This window comes from Poecilia reticulata, linkage group LG6 (genome assembly GCF_000633615.1).
Source record: "Poecilia reticulata strain Guanapo linkage group LG6, Guppy_female_1.0+MT, whole genome shotgun sequence".
Classification (NCBI taxonomy): Eukaryota; Metazoa; Chordata; class Actinopteri; order Cyprinodontiformes; family Poeciliidae; genus Poecilia; species Poecilia reticulata.
In genome coordinates, this window is record NC_024336.1 from 13,345,294 (window position 1) to 13,366,037 (window position 20,744).

General features: G+C 37.1%; 2 protein-coding genes across 2 annotated transcripts; one reads left to right on the top strand and one right to left on the bottom strand.

The window, feature by feature from the left end:
- Window positions 1-3,065: 3,065 nt before the first annotated feature.
- Window positions 3,066-9,423, top strand: prrt4a (proline rich transmembrane protein 4a). Its single transcript, XM_008411272.2, has 3 exons — window positions 3,066-3,180; window positions 3,374-4,256; window positions 6,718-9,423. The coding sequence occupies exons 2-3, from the start codon at window positions 3,464-3,466 to the stop codon at window positions 8,814-8,816; spliced, it is 2,892 nt and encodes a 963-aa protein (XP_008409494.1). The 5' UTR covers window positions 3,066-3,180; window positions 3,374-3,463; the 3' UTR covers window positions 8,817-9,423.
- A 1,081-nt stretch (window positions 9,424-10,504) lies between these two features.
- Window positions 10,505-19,736, bottom strand: impdh1a (IMP (inosine 5'-monophosphate) dehydrogenase 1a). The gene is made up of 16 exons (XM_008411273.2): window positions 18,997-19,736; window positions 18,450-18,548; window positions 17,652-17,700; window positions 16,471-16,572; window positions 15,297-15,371; window positions 14,920-15,126; window positions 14,696-14,783; window positions 14,379-14,578; window positions 13,442-13,532; window positions 13,259-13,354; window positions 12,983-13,126; window positions 12,662-12,803; window positions 12,316-12,459; window positions 12,144-12,227; window positions 11,895-11,911; window positions 10,505-11,775 (listed from the first exon to the last, which is right to left on the bottom strand). Exons 1-16 carry the CDS (start codon window positions 19,233-19,235, stop codon window positions 11,672-11,674), a joined length of 1,881 nt encoding a protein of 626 aa, XP_008409495.1. The 5' UTR covers window positions 19,236-19,736; the 3' UTR covers window positions 10,505-11,671.
- Between the last annotated feature and the right edge of the window lie 1,008 nt (window positions 19,737-20,744).

Sequence of the window (20,744 nt, forward strand, 5' to 3'; positions counted from 1 at the left end):
GAGCGCAATCGTACTAGCGGTGCAAAACAAATTGAAACAGTAACATTTGGACTGTTACATTTGTCGGACTTCTGCAGTTTACTCCTCCTCCCTCTGCCGCTGGGTGGCTTCTTATTCTGATGTTGGTAATCAGCTCCTGGGTGCATTTAGCGCCACCTATAGCTTCCAGGGAAAGACAACTAAATCTGTGTGAGTTATTGATGTCATCAAATGAGAGTTATTTGTCTGAAGCAGAGGTCTGTAACCCTTACAATATAAAGAAGAGGCATTTTTCTAACAGTYCAACTACAGAAGACTTGATTAGAACCGCAAATGCTACATGTTCTTAAATAAAAAGAGAGATCATTTAGATCAGGGGTCACCAACTCCAGTCCTCACTGGCTACCATCCTGCAACTTTTAGATTCACCTCTGCTCCAAAATGTCTGAATTTCCTCACCAGCATTCATTCCTCTCTGCAATAGGCTGGAAATGAGCAGTTTATTTGATCCAGGTGTGTTTGAGCAGAGACACATCTAAAAGTTGCAGGACGGTAGCCCTCGAGGACTGGAGTTGGTGACCCCTGATTTAGATGAATATTACTATACTATTTGTTGTCATTTTTAAAGAACCACCTTATTAAAATGAAGAACATCAACCTTTTGCAAAAAGAGGAAGGACACATTTTCTTCTATCAGATGTTTATATTTGCGGGGCCTTAAAAAAAATTCCAGCCTAATCACAAAAACAAAAATATTTAAAATAACATTGCATTGCAGAGGTTTCTGTAATCATTCCATTAAAAAAGAAARTACAAAAACCTCCATTTTGTATTATATCCAGGTCTAAATATGTATATTAGTTGGTACTTTATAGTTTTAGGCTAGAGTTATTACGAGCCATTTTGGAAGGTCCAAAGAGCCACTTAGGGGCTCCAGAGTCACAGGTTGCAGGTCCAAAGGCTTGAAAAAGGTTGTGGTTCTTAAAGCAATGTGGTCATAAAGTGTTAAAAGAAAAAGTGAAAAGTTTCTGTTAGTGCATACATGCACCTTTCATTTTCTTGTCCAGCTTTATCTGTGTACCTTGTCGTGACTGTTCTCATTCCCATACTGGATCCAATTCCTGTTGACATTATTCTGTTCAGGAGGATTTGTCCAAACAAATCCAAGTTACTCTACATATCCACATAGTAAGTGTGAAGCGGCAATAATTTGCCCATGTCCCTTACTGAGCTCATATGTTTGGGCTGTCATTGTTCCTCCCCATCCTTTTAGTTACGGCTGACTAGATGCTTTCCTGTGTCCTCATGAGACACGGGGTTAATCTCACCCTGGGCTGGGGTGGAAGTTCCTCTCTGACTCAATGTTTCATCTGATTTAGCTTCACTCCCAAATGTTGTGAATGTGAATGTAAATCACATTTTCATGGGCAAAAGTTATGAGCAAACAGGGTATCTGTAAGAGTTCATGCTTCCAAAGCCTGGATAACTTTTGGGATACTGAACAGAAACATACGTGTGTGTTAAATAATTTCCTATTTGTTTTGAAATGCTATTTTGATTTCTTTTAGGACATTTTTTTTTCTTTAGAGAATAAGAGTTTGTGTGTATTTGGCAGTAKAGGATGAGACGTGATTGCTAGTGTAGAGTACATGAAGAGACATTTTTGAAATTCTTTATTCAGTCAGACAGATAAAAACAGATGTAATAATTGTCTGAATTTCATAGTCACTGTTTCCAGATGCTTCCTAAGGTATGTGGATCACAGTCTATTTTAGAAGTATCCCTGGGATTAAATTAGGTCACGAGGTTTCTGGATTCTCCCCACTGAGAAAAAAAACAGCTCACATGGACAAACCGGATGGCATTACACATATACTAGGACGGTACAATCAAAACTAAAACAGACGTCTTCCTCATTTTCACTGGCTAATTTGTTTAAGTATAAAGAAAACATTATTAGATCTGTATTTAACACAACAATTGACTGCATTATAGCTTTAATATATTTGGGTAAGAGCTCCCTTCTTCCCAAATAGTATTTAATTATAAAATGTCCAACTGCTCTATGTCTATTTTTTACCAGAATGGAAATCAACTGGTGGTTGACATGATTCTTTCATACACAACATTTAAAAATAAAAAAATAAAAAGTGGGATGTTGAGTTGATGTATTTCAAAGACCACAAGAACACGTAGATGAAAAGTGAAATCTAAAAATATTTTTTAATWCAGGTATCCGTGTTTAAAAGTTACCAAGTTTGATCCAATGASCTAACCGAGGTTGACTGTCAAACATTTTGTTTAGGTTTAATTTGTACAGGACTTATAGTCTAAAATGTCACATTTCTGATATATTTGCCGGGGCTGACTAAAAAGAAGAAATGGTCTACCTGAAATAGCCATAGAAAATTCTGTGTAATGAAGCACAAAGCAGAGATGCAACAGCATGGTAAATAAAAATACAAACGGATGTTCATTAAGCTTAATTTAATGATCAGTAAAATATGGGTGCATTCTTTCTTCATGTGAAAGCTCAAACACAATCCCAAATGAAATGACATTAAATACATTCAGCATTACGCMAACTAATTTAACTAGAAGCTAAAATCTGTTGTAATCAAAATGACTCAATGATAAGATATATTTCATTAAATAATAAATTCCACGAATAGATATTTTCGGCACATGCACACAACAGCAGCTTCATGAATTATGAATGCTTGCTTCTGAATCAGATGTATGGATGCATAAATAATTTATGTATGTTTAACAGCTCCTGTAAGTTATGCTCAACATGTTTTGAATAAGCATATCTCTTAAATTAAGAATACCCCAGGGTTGGCTAAAGAGCATGTAAAGGATCTTATCTCATGCTTGTGGCGTTCGTTTTACACAAACACTCTTTTCTCAGCAGGATTTTAGTGCAAGAATCCAAAAAAGGAGACAWTGCTCATCTAGATGTTGCTGCCAACGGTCTTGCTGTCAGATCTGTCCAGCGGCAGCGTGTGGGAGGGATGATGGGGCTGGCCGGAGGAGGTGGGGTCTGTCCCATGAGTCGATTGGCTGATGAAGAGAAGAGAGGCACAGCATAGTGAGTATGAAAAGAGACAGAGTGCAGTGCAGACCGAGACTGCAGACATGAAGCAGCACAGAGCGATTTATATGCTTGAAAAGGCTGCAACAGAACGGATCACTCATGAGGTAAGAAAGCTAAAATCTGAATGATTTTWARAAAATAGCACTGCTACATACCAATGTTAAAAGATTTTTTTTACTTTGTAATCTTGCAGTGTTCACAACCCACATGATGCAGTTTAATCTATCTTATTGTAAAAATACCTTGGTGRCATACAGTATGTGAAGAGGCGTCATTTGTCTTTCACTTCTATTCCAGGTTTGTCACAAATTGAATCACTGGCATCCTGATGTTTACGGTCCAAACATGTGAACAGACAACAATCAGTGAAGCTTGCAGACCCTCAGCATGGGATCACTGTGGAATATTTCTTTTCTTTTCCTTCTTTCATTCTCTCTCTTACCTCACGCCGCTGCTTTCACTGAAGAAAATACCAAAGAAACACGAGAGACTGACTACTACCAAGCGACACGGTTTCTTACACAGCCCACAGAAAAACCTCGCCAGTCAAGTTTGGCACAAGACAGTTTTATGTTTGGACCTGAAAACACTAACTTCCTAAATCGCCCTTTGAATTGGCCCTTCTCATCATCTGAGGACTTAGACAGACAAGGTGTAATTGGTGAATATAGTGACATTCAGGAAGGTATTGAGACATCTCCTTTTTATCCTAATGATGAAAGACTCACATCAAAGCCTTCAGACATTCTGAAAAAGGACACCACTCTAGCGGAGGGTCTACAAACATCTCGATCTTTGTTAGGAAAAGCTCTACAAAATCCAACAAAGGAAACATTACATTTTCTGTCAACTGAGAGAAGCCGAGTGTCGGCAGAGCATCCTCCGCAAATCAGAGAGAACGAGCAAACATTGACACCATTGCGAAACGAAATTTCTGACATTCATTTTCCTTTACCTTTTTCTGACTCTCTTCCATCACCCACACCTGATTGGAACTCAACTTCATCACCATTTATTGGACCGGACCATAACCCAGACTACCAAACTCCATCACTAGCAGCAAACAATGAGGGACCGACTGAAGGCATTCCAATGTCCATACAGAACAATCAAAATGGGACAAATTCTATTGCAGATATTATTTCAACCAGAGAAACAATAAGCACAGAGGGAGCCAGAGGTAAGAATCAAGTCTTCAGTTCACAGGAAAGTGGTTTATGAGCTCACTCACGGCTCATACTTGACTAGTACAGCTGTAAATTTGACCTCATAGCATCTCACGACAGAATCTGTGTCACTGCAGCATTTTTGGTGCAGATGTTTTGCATTCATCAAATGGTTAGCATCTTTTGTAACCACTGGGATTTTACTCTCGCTACATCTCTAATCTGTTGCTTCTGGTCACCTTCCTGCCTTAGTCTTTTCATTGCATTTGAATTCCCGAATATTTAACTCTTTGAAAACCCAGTGATTGCATTCACAAAGTGTGCCACGTTGATCACTTGCAGTTAAAGCTTACCAGATAATATGGCAATAAGATGCCTCAATCAACTATAAATGATTGATTCTGTATAAGAGATATGAATCTTTATGTGGTCATGAAATAAAAGGCTAGAATGTGAAGCTGGTTAGAAAATTAACCAGCTTCTGTATGCACTCACAGTCACTTGTCAGGGGAGTTTGTGCTTACATGATTGGGGGAAGTGCACTTTGACAAAACTGGAATACATGGCTCTTCCTCCATCTGCATGTTTTATTCCACTAATGTTTACCAAATTGCGGATCAGCTAAACCAAATGCAGCTTAGTTATTGTTAGTTGGACCACAAGATAAACTATCCATGCAATATTGATATTTGATGAGATTAACACCCACTGTTTGCATTAGTGATTGCTAACTCTGTAATAACACAATAAATGTGTCTTTAATGAAGTTCTCTAAATAGGACACATTTAATTTTCTAACCAGCTTCACATTCTAGCATTTTATTTCATGACCACATAGAGATTCATATCTCTTGTATACAGAATCAATTATTTATAGTTGATTGAGAATACAACCAGAGCACATCTTGACTTTGCTTAATAATAACCACATCCCCAAAACAAAAACAGTAATCAGGTCAATACTGGCTAATAAACAAATCACTGTCAGTTATGTTCACATGAACACCAACACATACAACTTGTTCTTGCTCTCATTTCTCTCTGTGTGACCCACTTAGAGCTTCCCAGTTGCAAGCCTGCTCTGTTTTATTATGGATTAACTTCACACATACACTCGCTGCTCACTCCTGGTCTCATTTTAAAAGCCAAAGCCTTTGAAATTTAGAGATGATTGCCTGAGTTGCCTGTTTTATAATTTGTATTGACATAATCATTTTGCTGTCATTCAAATAGATAATCAAAAAGAATTTAAAATAATAGAACATGGTTAGACAGATGACCAATGAAATGAGAATGTTGTAGGCACAAGCAATGTGTTAGCATGCTAACCTGCTCATAACAGCAATGTTCTTCAAATAATATTCCTGTATTTTAGGTTTTCATGCTCCAACCTGTTAGGTCATAACTGTGTTTTCATTTCTTACTTCTTACTCTTTGCCTGGGAAATAAGTAAGGGTATAGATTAGAAAGATCTCATCAAAACAACTAGCTAAAACAAGTCATTGTGGTTGAATTAAATCAGTTTGCCAACATTCCTTCACAACCATGTAAAAGACTCATTCCAGTCATTAGATTTTGGGACTTGTTACTTTTTTATTCAGCGTCAGGGTCTTTTAGCAAATGTAATTATTATTGAGAAACAGCTTTACTCATGTCATCTTTCCCTGATATTAAAATTGGATTGATGATCTGGAACATTTAAATGTGACAAAAATGCAGAGCCGAAGAAATCTATGATGAGGGCAACTACTTTTTAGCCACACAAGTACTGTTATGAGTCCTTTATATGAACATGGACAACCTGCTCTGAGTATGTTGGCAATTCTTATTTTTAAGTAAAAAAGCACTTTTGTGGGGGGTGAGGGGGGTGCTGTGGAGGTGCAGAGGTTAACAACCCACATAAGGCAGCCTTAGTACTTGACGTGGCCGTCGCAGGTTCGATTCCCGGTCTGGTGACCTTTGCCACATGTCTTCCCCTTTTCTAATGACCCTCTTTCCTGTCAATTCACCATCAAATAAAGGCCACTAGACCCAATAAAACCTTTTTTTTTTTAAAAACGCTTTTTTGGGATGTTGACTGCGTTTCATTAACTCTAATAGAAAATGTATTAATTAAAATGTGAAACACTTGGACTGATCATACTTTATCTGGAAAATTCTACACCGAACAGATTATTATTATTATTATTATTATTATTATTATTATTATTATTATTATTATTATTATTATTATTATTATTATTATTATTATTATTATTATTATTAAAACCCCAGTTTTTGTACACAAAAACAGTTAACATTTATATTGTTTTTTGGCATTTACCTCACTTACTGTAAATAATTTAAAGAATTTCTTTAAAACAACCAAACTAATTTCAGAAATATTGCTAAAATTGCAATCTCATGAGCTGCTCTAAAAATGTAGTAAGTGCACAATACTGTATTTTCCTGTGTCACAATGTCTTCTCTTTACAGATGATCCCAGGAAAGACAGCCTGAATGTCCCAAAGGCCACTGGCTCTCTGTTGGGTGACGTGGATATACCCACCACTCCCTGTAAAACATCAGATCAGTCCTGGACTCCCACCTATCCAGAGGATTTTACACCAAGTGAGCCCTTGCTCCCCTCTCTGGCTCTCAGTCCTGCCCTTCTGGTCCCTCTGTATTCAGACTGGAATTCTGCCTTTGCAACATGGGGCTTTGCATGGGAAGCACATATCTACGGTCTGGGATCTATCTTTACTTTAATTTGCCTAATCTCTGTGGTTTGCCTATTAGGCTTGCCTCTACGGTGTCCCCCTGGAATTGGATTTTTTCTAATGCTGCACTTCTTCATTCTGGCGTTTGCAGGCATCCAAGGCTTCAGTTTGCTGTATGACGCTTATAATTCTCAAGACCGTCTTCCTCCTCTGGTCACTCAATTGCTCTCAGAATTACCAATGCCCTGTTTGATATCAGCCTTCTCCTTGGCCTTCTTCCTCATGTCCTTGCACTCACGCAGCTATCTTTCACTACCAATTGCTATTTCTACCTCATTTTCAGCCTTGCCGAAGCCTTGTCTTTTGCTATGTATGTGCCTGTTGCAGTTTATGATCTCTCTTGGATGTATTGGACTCCTCCAATTATTTCACAGTCTCCCCACTGTGGTCATTTTATTCCCTCAGGGTTTGTTTGTCTTATTAGCCATCTTTCTTTCATTCTCCTACCTCATCTTTTACTGCTTGAAACAACTAAACACAAAACACATTTACAGGCTGAGTGAAAATGGAGAGACTGGTGGATCACCAGAAATGGTACGCCCTGTAATTTGCCCTTTTTCCAAGGTGGAAGACTGGGACAGAGCAGCAGCAGCTGGGATAGGAAGTTCATTGTGCTTGTTAGGATGTGGTGGTTTTCAGCTCTATGGGATCTTGCATGCTCTTGGTTTGGGTGGAATTGATGGCTTTGGGTTCCAGCCGTGGCCTTGGTGGGGCTACCAGATTGGCTACAGGTTCTGTGAGGTTGGAGTGTGTCTGGGATTGTGCATTATTGGCACACACCCGCTGTTCTGCAACAACAACCCCTCTTTGAAAACCATAAGTAGCAGCAGACCAGGTTCCTGGTCCCGTCTATCCTGCAACTCCCCTTTGCAAGGACACAGTAGGCCCTCACAGGAAGAAGTGAGTTCTCCAGCTCTCTCCACTCATGAGTCCTGGTCCCAGGTTAAGCAGGAAAGGTTGGTCTGCAATGTTGATGCCAAGAAGCAGTCTGAAGCTCTTCCTCTTTGCTCAATGGTTGACAATCCTGAAAATGAAGTAGACTGTGCAAACAAGCACAGCCCAAGCAAAGGTTCTCTGCCTTTACAGACACCTCAAAAACCACCCAGCAAACCTAAGAATGCAGACGAGCTCCAACTATCATCACTTGACAGTGTAGGTACAGATAGTGACTCCACTGGGGATCTGCGACCCCCATCTCCCATAGACTTGTCACGCAGCATTGACCAGGCTCTCTTCAGTGAGTCCTTATTTTCTCACAGCATTTTTAGTCCACAAAGACTATTCCATACTTCCTCAAGTTTTTCATTGAGCTCTCCTGCCCAAGAACCATTAAACCAAGGGCCCAAAAGTGTTGATACTCTATACCGGGCCTCATCTTGTGGAGACGTGGATCAAGAGAATGCCATATCCAGTTCCAGAGCTTCTCAACCACATGGGAGTTTGATGTCTCACAGGAAAGCACCTGTGCTAACGGGTCAGATAGACTGGAAAGGGAGCATTACTGGCTCAACCCAAGGTTTGTGCAACTATCCAAAACAAACTGGAAAGTTGCGTTCAAATTCCTGGACAAACAGGGGGCAAAGTATTGCCCAAAGCAACTTTCCAAGGGCAATACCTTCTCTGTCCTATCACAGGAAATACAGAACCCTGAGCTTGGCATCCCAGGACAGTCAAGGGTCCGGCCGGTTACCAGTGACTAAGCATCTAAGTGAAAGCAAACAGCTTGAATGGGATATGGCCGTACAAGCAGAGTTTGTTAATGTGTGCAAACAAATTGACGCCCTGAGTATGTGCAGTGACACTATTGAATTGTAAATAGATTTAAAAGTTCAGGCAAGTTAAGAATTCAGACTGAGAGTGTACAGAAAGTTTAAAATAATAAATAGACTATCATCTATAATGTAGGTAGAATTTATGTTATTAATTTAACACTGCCTAATAATTATCTGTAAATATTGCATACCTTTCAAAAATGTTTTTGTTTTTTTACACTCTTATTCTTATGCAATTTAGAGATCAGACCACGGCATCAAACATTTGCAAGCAGAATATCTGCTCTATGTTTTTTGTTCAGAACATTAGTTTGGAATAAACTGACAAAGGTTTGTTACAATAAAGACTTCAAGCTCAAGTTTAAGTTTATCATGTGAACTTCCTGATAAACGGACGAAAACGGTGTTCCATCTGCAGTACAGATCAGCTAAGCTTTTTGTAGTTTGGGTGGAATATTTTGATAACAACTTGGATGAATTTGTGCAAATACTTAATTATATTTGTTGTCTAACCCTGATCAAAAACTGTGAAAGACACAAATACTTATTCAGTGACCATTGTCCAGCAAATGGTGTGAAGTTAAAGATCCTTGTTCCACATCTCCATTTGCCATTTTTTGCAGTTTAATTTAAACTTCAAATAAAAAAAAGATACAACTATTACTCAGTAACTTCAAAAAGTTTCCACTGAGGGAATTTCAGCAACTTTATTATGTTCATTATGTTCTGCCCTTTAATAAGTTAATTTAAAAAATATGAATAGCAAAAATAAACATTGAATTTTTCAATATAAAGTGTGAAACTACAAATTTTAAACAGTGCAATCCTGTAGATCTACAATAAATTTTTATATTTTCATAATTAACTCACCAAACCACAGCTGGGAAAATAAGACAATTTATTTATAGTTAGCAATTGATATGTATATATATTTTATTTTAGCAASAGAAAYATTTGCATAGCAAGAATATGTTGTTTAAATGTCAACCCTGAAACAATGGGAAATAAAATAAAGGCTGGAAAAAAATAATCTTCTTTGGAATCTTTGACTCTCTTCACCAAATAGAGTTAAAATAAGCTTTAGCAATGACTTTTATAGCCATTCAGTAGAATTGGAATTTTTCTTTCTCTTCCACAACTCGAAATCAAGCTAAMTATAGCATTTATAATTCCTTTTACTGTCACAACATTTGTCTCTCTTCAAAGTTTAGTGTTGGGTGGAAAATGAAGAAGAACCACAAACTCGACGAAACATCTTAAAGACTGATACTTGTGTGTTTATGAGATTAAAACATGCTAAATGTTCTACACATTTCAATGTCAACAATTTTTCAATGGAAAAAAAATCTGACTTCTGTGTCTTTAGACTATTTCATGAGAAATGTGGACCCAGAGACCACATTGGTAATCAATTGATTACCAATAGCAAATAGGATGCAAAAACCTCCAGAAACATAAATTATACAGTCCTTTTGTTGAATAAATTTGCATTAATCAGATCCTTATTTATATGGGTWAGAAATTTGTTTTCCAATTACTTGTTCCATTGAGTCTAWGTTGCACACATTCATCAGTGAAATTAAGCCTTGTAAATCTGATCTAGCTTTACCATGTAGGAAAGTAACATTTTTAAGTATTTACTTTCAATAAATGCCTGAATTYATTTAATTTTGAACTAATTGAGACACTGTCATTCTGYTAATAATTGTATTAACAATTTAACACATAATGTTCATAGTGTACATTTTATTATTCCTCTCATAAACTCAGTATTTCCATTACAAGAGGTCAGAAAGCAGATTCACAATAGAGATCCTACAAAGTCTTAAGGTAAACATAGGAAGAGGCATTCCAGAGGTACTTTCTTTAAATTATATTTATGATTAACATTGTGTTCTTAGTCTATATTATTATACATTSATTAGTCTGCAAACATACAGATCAGAYRTATATTATAATATATTCTTAACYATCTGTGAGAARTAAGAMTGAAATATTTTCTTCTTTATATACCAAAATACACATAAAAACTTTACAATAGTGTCACAATGTTGACTTCAAAATACTTTTGTTTCCTCTGACAGTACTAATTACAACTTGGATMATTTTGTTTTATTTTATGTAGATGAGAACAAGAATGATGTTGCCAAATTCTTAGGAGGAACAGCTAAATAAACTCAAYTGGATGCAATATTGCACACATCTCAGACAGGTAACAGGTTGCTGGAATTTAACAAAGATAATAATTACCAAATTGGACAMAAGTTAAATAAAATGTATACTAATGCAAAAAACTTTGTAATAGTTCAAAATAAGTAAAGTAATAAAAATTGAACAGGTGAAATTGTATTTAAAAAATSTGTAGTGTTTCAATGAAAAGTGAAGTCAATATGTACTTTTTTAATGGTTGACCTGAAGAGACAAAATACCAAGCATTGTCATGCTAATAATAAACACTTCTGTAGAAGATAGACTTTGGTCAACAATGTAAGGTAGATACAAATCAGGGAAATTATGAATGACATAAAAATGAAACTACTGATTGTTGAACCTTTGAAAACACTTTCTTACAAAGGTGTATATTTGAACTTTGTGAAATAAAATGCTTTGATATTTTTCTACAAAAAAATATACACAGATCTCTATCAGATTAAATCCAAATGAGAAGAGCCTCTTGCATTTTCATTTTCAAAATGTGTCGATTAATTAAAATATGTCTTCTTTACAACTTTTCCAGCCCTGTAGCATTGCAAAAATTTGAAAGAAAAGAGTTCATCGGATGATCCATGTGTCCAGTAGTTTGACTTTTTGTCGTCTGTGATCTTGCTGTTTATCCCGATTTAACTCAAAGAGAGATATTTGAAAATATACGCTATCATCTTGGTGTCAACTCTCTATTCACATGAGTCCATTGCATCGGCTCATTGCAGCTGGGGTCGGGACATTTGGTCCTGATCGCATACCTCCTCGTCCTCCTGCCTCATTGAAGCCACTTCTTGTAACTACAATTGGAATGAAAAAAAAAAAAAAAAAACATGATCATAAATTGTATTAGTAAAATAGCTACGTTCAGCACACATGAGTCTAGGAATGATGAGGATGTTGGTATGCAAGTACTTACATGGCAAAAAAGAATATCTAACATGATACCAAGAAGGCAAAAAGAAGAAGAAAAAAGATTGTTTTGATGTTGCAAYAGTTTAATTTCATTCCAGCTCAGACAAAAGCTAATTMAAGAAGCAAAAAATTAACAGCTKGTGAAAGTYAATACTGAATCATAAGTCCCATACAGATGATTTGGCAATATAAACACACTCTTACAAATTCTAAAGCACAATAACAGAGATATAAAGCCAAGGGAAATGCTTACGAGTGGAGGCCATGAACTCCGCCCTCCATCTGAGCAGACATGGTTCTCTTCTCAAACTTCAACTCTCCTGAATACATCATTGACCTGCAACCAAACACACAGTGAGAACTTGCTAAAGATTTCACACCACAAAAAGTTCAAATAAATCCATTCATAAAGTATTCATATTGACCTTAAAATCGACAAACTTCTGGCTCCAATGTCCTGGCAGCCATGTTGTATCCCAGCAATGAGGTAAGGAACAAACTTTTGGACAGAACCTTTGTCTTGAACTGATCCTGAGACCCCTTGAGCTACTTTCACCTTATCTCCCTCACTGGGGGGCAAATTGAAGAAACATAGAGAAAATGTTTTTACAGTATTTTATAATAACARTCAATTACATCTTTGTTAAGAAAAACACATGTTGTTCTTTAAATATGCTTGCTTAAAGTAACTGCTGAGTGGTTTWGTCCTGGAGGCATCATGGGGAGCCATCAGCCACCTACTATCCACGACAATGCCGTAAACATTTGTACCTAAAGTAACGCTTTTGACTGTTATTCTTCTCCATTGCATCCAAGGAGCCCATTCCTCTGTATTTCTTCAGACGCACTCCATCTGAAAAGAAATATTCTCCAGGAGCCTCAGTGGTTGCTGCRAGCAGAGACCCCATCATCACTGAAGAAAAAAAAAAAAATGGACAACACTTTGGACCAAAGTATTTGCAACTTTTGGCAAGAACATTTTACTCAACAATGTCCACAATTAAACACTTCTTTTGCAAGATGGGGACAAGCAATATTTCCCCTCTTAACCAAAGAAAGTGGTAAATATTTGGGACTCCTGCCCATTTCTACCTGTAGACGCTCCCAGGGCAAGAGCTTTCACCACATGCCCTACTGTCTGAACGCCTCCATCCGCGATTACTGGTACTCCGAAACGTCGGGCATATTCTGCAACTTTATAAACAGATGTTCCTTGAGGTCGTCCACATGCCATCACTGAGGRAGAAATKAACAACATAAGACTGAAACAAGCAGGTGACATGTAAATGATGTAGATCCTTGGAAGTGTTTTACAGACTCAAAGCATTATTTTGGTCATATTTGGGTCGTGAGCTTTATTTTTTTTACCTTCCTGGGTAATGCAGATAGAACCACAGCCCATCCCAACCCTCAACGCATCCACACCAGCRTCTATGAGGTTTTTAGCCTGTGCAGCTGTCACCACTAGAGAGAGACAGAGGAACAGAGAACAGCTGACAGATGAAGGAAACAAATGTGGTCAAAGTGATGTAATTCAGAAAGCACAATCACCATTTCCTCCAATCACTTGCAGATCGGGATACTTCTGTTTAATGTAGTTTATCATGTTGATCTGATAAACGGAGTTTCCTTGAGACGAGTCCTGCAATAAGAAGATGGATCCAGAGAGATAGAAAAGGCTATTTAATTTTACTACAAGCTTTTGTCTTTTTATAGTTWTCTAGAAAACATGTAACACAAACAACAAAGCACTTTTATCCATCCTAACTTTATTAGTAATCAGTTGAATTTCATTGATGCATCGTGTCCTGTAAAATGTGAATTAAAAAAAAACTCTCAGCTGCAGCTATGCTGCACCCAAAGCATCAATGAGCACAAAACATTACTTTTACTAAATGTATTTGTAACAAATAGAAATACATTAATTCAAACAAAAAAGAGAGATATTGATCATACTTTAAATATTTAAGTCTAAATTGTAATTTCTCATTAAGAAGTTTTCTGTTTTTTCTTGAAAAAAGTTTATCTTTAAAATATATGATGTTATTATGGCAGATTGATTGATTGATTGATTGATTGATTGATTGATTGATTGATTGATTGATTGATTGATTGATTGATTGATTGATTGATTGATTGATTGATTGATTGATTGATTGATTGATTGATTGATTGATTGATTRCTCACAAGATAATTATTATTTCTTTAAATACCAGTTCCAGTATAATCATAAAGTTTTGTGATATTCAAAAGAAATATATTTTTCTATATATTACTTTCTGGAAAAATTACAGAATTTAGATTTTCTGAACTATTTCATAATTGGTTTTTGACAAATTTGTCACAAAAACTGTTAATGATACCAATAAGATGTATGACACTTAAAAKTAATTAATGCTACATTTAATACTGCACCATTTTTGAGCTTACCTTAACAAATATTAAGTCATCCATCAAAATCTGAAACATGTAATACTCAAGACTCACCAGAACCACCACATCCACTCCAGCCTGCATGAGGAGGTCCAGTCTGTATTTGTCGTCCTCCCTGGYACCAATGGCGGCTCCACACAGCAGTTGTTTGCGCGAGTCCTTGGAAGCCAGAGGATAATCTCGGTTTTTCTTCAGGTCAGTTCTTGCTATGATGGAAACAAGCTCGTCGTTGTCATTCACAATGGGGAGCTTTCCTGAAAAAAAAAAGAAATAAAATAAAAAATCTAATTTTAAAATCAGTAAAACCAGGAGATGGCTTTCATAAKCCTACTTATTTTCTTCTCWGCAGCAGAACCTTTTGAAATCGTTACCTTTCTTGCTTCGCTGCAGTATGTCGTTAGCTTCTTTAAGCGTAACTCCAGCTGGTGCAACAACTAGGTCTTCCCTTTTTGTCATGGYCTGTATTAGAAAATATTTCAACTGTAAAAACTGATTGATGTGTATACATACACCTTTTCAAATGGYAGCATGATGRCTGTAAYATGATATGCTCACAAGAAAAATTTGTTCCCAGGTCAAACAATTCGACACCCACCTCTTCCAGAAGTTTCTCATAGTCCTTCTCGGACAAAAAGTCAATATCCCTGGAGGTCACGATGCCAACCAGCTTACTGCCCATCTTGCCTGTTTCTGTCACTGGGATCCCAGAGAAACCATGGCGTCTCTTAGCTTCAAATACGTCACCCACTGTGTGATGTGGGCTCATTACCACTGGGTCCGTGATGAAACCTTGTTCAAATTTCTGGCAAAAAAAACAAAAACAAAAAGTATTCACATCTGTGTTTATTCATAGTCTAGCTTTATTGCTATACATGCTTTGAACAAGTAATAGTTAATAGTAATAGTTCCACTGGTATATTTTGTTTTTATAATGAAAATTTTGGTCTATTTTGACTTATTTTCTCATTTTACCTTGACTCTTCGCACCTCATTGGCCTGGAATTCAGCAGTGCAGTTGTGATGGATTATTCCAATCCCTCCCATCAGCTAACATCAAACAAGGAAAAATAAATACCCCATTAGATAAAAATGGAACATTTATTTAGGTCAGCATGCAGGTCAAGAGCATATTTTATTCAGAGCTGCTGTGACCAGTTCTTGCCCAAGAGACTCTGTGTCATGCATGTTTTAAGAGGTGGGTTTTCTCCTTAGCGTGTCATCAAGATTYGCAGAMGTRTATGGCATGTTGATTTCAATAAAGTGTGCAGAACAAGGGTCTGAAGTTCAGAATTGAAAACTACCAAAAATGATGTACTGGTGCATGCACATCAGGGTCTTTGACAAGAAAATGAAACTCATCCTAAGCGGATCGAACACGCACAGTGATTGTTTTAAAGCATTTACATCTGATRATTATGGCTTACAGTGGATGCAAACTTGWTATTTGTTTTCCTCGTAAAATGTTAGTTTKATATAAGAAAATAGATGTYAMATGTCTGTTTGCCAAAAAGTACATCAACACTAGAGTTCTGGCCAGGTCTTTCTTTAGTTTGTATTACTGCATCAATGTTTTTTCTTCATGAGTGCCACAGACACTGATGAGGAAGTGCCTGAGGCTGTGGTACTTCCTCTTGAGGCAGCAAGCATGAGTTTAATTGCGGCATTCAGCTAATCTTGATTGGTTCGATGTCTCTCGTCTTCCTCTTAGCAAACTTCCATSTTCCTGTATGAGGTTCATATGGGCAAGTGCAAAAGATTTCTGAATGACATTTGTGCCCATAGGTTTATGGTCTGAAAATTTTCTAGCCAATCAAGCACAGCAATACCAGGGTACTTAAACCAGACACAGCCACAAATCATAAAAGAAAACTYGGGACCATTGAGCCACTGTTCTGTCCTCCTTCTATGCAATATATTAAAAGAGTTTATCAAAAATCCTTTCATATAGGGATTTGCTATCTTAAAAAGAAATAATTTTGGGCTTTTATCTGATGCAAACCATAAAAGTAATTCAAACAAATACTTGGAATATATCTGTATGTGTGGCATGATTCCATATGACATGAGTTTTGCTTTAAATTTCGTTTTTAACTGATGTCCCAATGAATTGAGATGCACAGTGCATGTGTTTAGAGTCTGTACTCACTGCCATGGTGATAGCCATTGACGACTCGGTGACTGTATCCATGGGTGATGAAATGAGTGGAGTCTTCAGAGTGATCTTTCTTGTTAGTGCAGACGTCAGGTCCTTTAACATAAAATAAAAATTGTGAACCATAATTTCACTYGGTGACAKTTTTCAAAACTGCAATGGAATAAACATAAGAGCCCGTTTGGACACACTGAAGGGTTATTTGCTGGGTTTRGCTCTTAAGTGCTAAAAGACGCAGGTGTGYATGTGTGTTTTGAACACCTGCTAACAGGCAACCATCCATGTGACCAGGCATAAAATTAATTTAATGTCCCAGCAGACCTTGAAAACAGAGAAAGGRAAATAAATAACCCTCTGCTCATATGTTTGGGACCACAACCCTCAAAATTATCTGAACAAAACCARGAATCTTGTTGAAAAKATTCTAGTTTYGCTACATCTCTATTAGTTTCAGCCAAAATATTTTTCTTGCTGTGTCAGTTCCTGAAACTGCTGTTGTGAAGGAGATTGCAGTAGTAACCTGACTGTTATCATACATGCAGTACTCACAAACAGGGSTTTATAGAGGTAACCATACCCTTTGAACTTTTTTATATTCTGTCATGCAACAAACAGCACTCTGTTCTTTATCAACATTTTTTGAAAGACCAACAAATTAACAATTGGGAAGTGGAAAGTAGAAATACCCAGCTTTCTTTCTTTGTTTTGTTTTTGTTTTTTAGAATAGAAATCTGTGTTGTTCTATTTCAATATTCTCAACTTGGGGTATCATTTTATGACTTAATTTAAATTTAAAATGATTCTTGACTTCTCTGTTACTTGTTTCTAACTGGTTTGCTCATTAATGCTCTCTAACAAACTGCGTAGGTCAACTGTATTCATACGAGGACATAATTAAAAAGAGACAGACTCTATTTTTAGTAATTATGTAGAGGACTGCATATATATTTGTAGCACACTTTGCAGGTTATTTTAGTAAAATATGATTATGAGAATTATGTAACACTCTGTGTGAGTCTGTCATATAAAATACCCTCAAATACATTGGTGTTTATGATTAAAATTCGAGCAAGTATATGAAGGAGCTTTATGGGTATCAATACKTTTGCAAAACTTGTGCGACAAACAGTAAAGGAGTGTTGCCTATAATAACCCATATATTTAAAATTACTCACCACCTCATCAGACGTGAAATCTATGAAACCAGGGAGGATAAGGAAATCACTGAAAATGGAAACGAAAGTAGATAATAGTAATAATAATAACAATAATAACAATAATAATAATAATATATTTAGAATGATTAAGACTGTGCCCAATGACCAACGAAAAAAAACATAGTAGTTAAATATTTGATAAAAGTTAGCTTAGATTTAGATTTCCCTTCTTTTACCATTAAGCACTGAAGCTGCAAATTTTAACATATGTTACCTTCAAATTGCTCCAGGTTATAAATTTGTGTAAAATAATTTAACAAGTAGCTGCTTGCACTACTTACTACAAATAAAAACCAGCTCTTGCAACCWWTCATCATGCATGTCTCATTAATATAATCTAAAAAAAGTCATCTGTACTTTTTTGCAAACGGTCGTAATAAAATTAACAATGAAGTGAAGCGCTATTTTAATAATATCTCTCTCTCTGCGTTTCCCTATTTTTCTGTCACACGCAGACACACTTCTACAAAGGAAGCTACCCCGATAGCTATTTCCACACTAAATTCCTACCAACACCATTATACACACACAAACATACTGCTTTTAAGCGATGATACTACTCAGAATCCCTTAAAGTACTATTACTCGTTTTAATCCTCCATTTAAAGCCTAAGCAGATGTGTCATCACTGTAAGTTTTATYTATCATGAAACTCATTGCATAAGTCTGTGCTCACTGCAGGTGGTAGTGCTGTAGAAAGCATTTTTACAGTAGTCTCAGTAGGTTAGCAGTGTGTGTGCCTCAGTAAAGTCTTACTTGTACGTCAGCCCGTCTCCAATAGCAAACAGCTGCTGTGCTGTGAGTCCGTCCTCTGGAACATAACCTGTTCCTCCACTGATCAAGTAGTCCGCCATGCTGAAACACGAACACATCAACTGAACCTGCCACCTGCGACATCTTAACAAGCAACAATGCATAAATCAAACATTTCTTTGAAAAARAATAATTCAGATTCTTAAGTAATTTGACAAATTGTAAACGGTCTGACAGCAATAACAATTAAAACCTTTGCTAAATCTTTATCATTAATTGGTGTTTATTTCTGTCTTGACCTCTGTGCAACTCTTGTTGTGCCTAGATCAGGAGTGCATACAGGAACACATCCCCGTCAATGGAAACTYCTTCTACATACTCATTAGGGCAGCACACAAGGTAAGAGGATTTGGTTGGCTGCCAAGGTTGCCGATAAATAGATTGGAATGGGAAGTGGTTGTTGCCAACAGAAAGTGAGAATATTTCAATTACTTTCATGGTACTACGCATTGAGAGTAGCTACTGTTGATGACTCAATGTGGACACTGACCTTTCTGGTTCATATCCAGCCTGGATCCGTGTGGCGCTGTACCTCTGGGCTGCAGTCTCATGTCCGTGTCCATATGACGGTGGGTAGGCATGAGTCAAAAAGGAGTGTTGAGACTGCTCCCCATCTCTGTTTGAGACGCGAGGCCGTGCTGGCTCCATGTCTCCAACAATTCTTCTGTAATCAATCTGGTAATTGTCCCTGTCACTCTCTCCAAAGCGGTCATATCCATGACCTTCCATCTCTAGGAAATCCAGCTCTGTGACCTCCACACACACTCCTCTTCAGTGTTTCTGCATACAATTAGAATCACGCTTTGCACTGCAGGTAAACATTGGCAGACCTCAAGAGACACTCCATGTGTTGTTCAGTTGATTGCATGCTCACACCAGGAAGCTTGTTCTTGTTGCCAGCCAGTTTGCCATCTGAGCAGCAGCTTAACCAAATTACAAGATTTTCAGTTTTGCAGAGATATACTTGCGGCTTAAGTACGCAGTATCAGTAAAATACCCCTTGAAAAATGTTGTCAGTTATCAGGAGTGTTCATATTCCAGTTTGAAAACACTCCATCATGGAAGGAACCAAGGCAAGCAGGAAAGGGAGTCTTTTTCCTTATCAAGAGACGGTAGTTTCAGAATCCTCAGCACACTCCCAGGTGGAGAAGTTGTTTTCCCTCCAGCCTGGGAGCTTCTCTCCACTCTGTCACCCTGGTGGCTGCTCAGCTTAACTCTGTTTCTGACTGTAGCAGACGTCACTCTCCCACAAAGAGGATTGGGAGCATTAAAGCAGGATGGGGTGGAGTGAGATAGGTGTGTAGGGTGGAGTAAGGAAGCAGCACCAAGGAGGAAGGATGGGCCCAGATTACGCTTTAACATTTTCCCTTTGAAGAACGAGAGTTCTGCAAATGTGTGAATGTCAAGGCCAAGTTATGTCTCACCCCCAAAATGAAATAAAGAGAAAACTGGTGTCTGCAAGTGTGCGCACATTAAAATACTATCAGACATGCTGCCATTAAAACTGAACATAGCCATTATTTGAATCTTAAAGGAGATGTTCCCAATATTAAAAAAACCCTAAAACAATCTGTGAACAACTGAACAATTGTTGCCATAAAAAAATTAGATATATGAGATTAATTTTGTCCTCATTCCTCTTTTCCTTTACTTTTTTAGTGTGGTTTTAGTCATTTAAATTCCAGTAAATTAAAGTGCAACAGGTGAGTGATTAGGTTTTTTTTTTTTCCTACCATCATCTACAGTTGATTGACTAACTGTTTGTGACAGTTATAGTTAGGGATTCAACCAGAAAAGCCTCTTACAACCCTCCTTCTCTACGGCTCCACAGCTCTTTTTCTCACCCAGTTGGAAAAAATAAAAAGTAGCATTTGAYCCTTTTTGCATTATCTTAATCCTTATTCTAACATCTAAAAATATTCATAGCCCTTGAGCTTTTCTCACATTTTGTCACAATAAATGTTTACCGAGTTTTTAATTATTATTAGTTGTTGAAATAGGAGTAGTACTGGGATGTTTTTCACCTCACAAATACCTAATTGTGAAGTGAAAGGAAAATTAATTATATTTTAAAATTTAAAATAGAACATATGTCATATATGTTCAGTCTTTTTGGATGCGACTTCACCAGTTTTGCAATTCAAGATAAGAAGGATGGAAACATGTTGAAATGTCAATTTAAACAACAAATCCTCACCTGAATTTAGATTTAGATCTGAAATTTAGGTGAGTATATAT

Excerpts from the sequence above, each read along its gene's own strand:
- prrt4a (XM_008411272.2), top strand. The coding sequence starts at position 3,464 with ATGGGATCACTGTGGAATATTTCTTTTCTTTTCCTTCTTTCATTCTCT. Across the intron at positions 4,257-6,717 it reads AAGCACAGAGGGAGCCAGAG|ATGATCCCAGGAAAGACAGC; the intron begins GTAAGAATCAAG and ends TTCTCTTTACAG.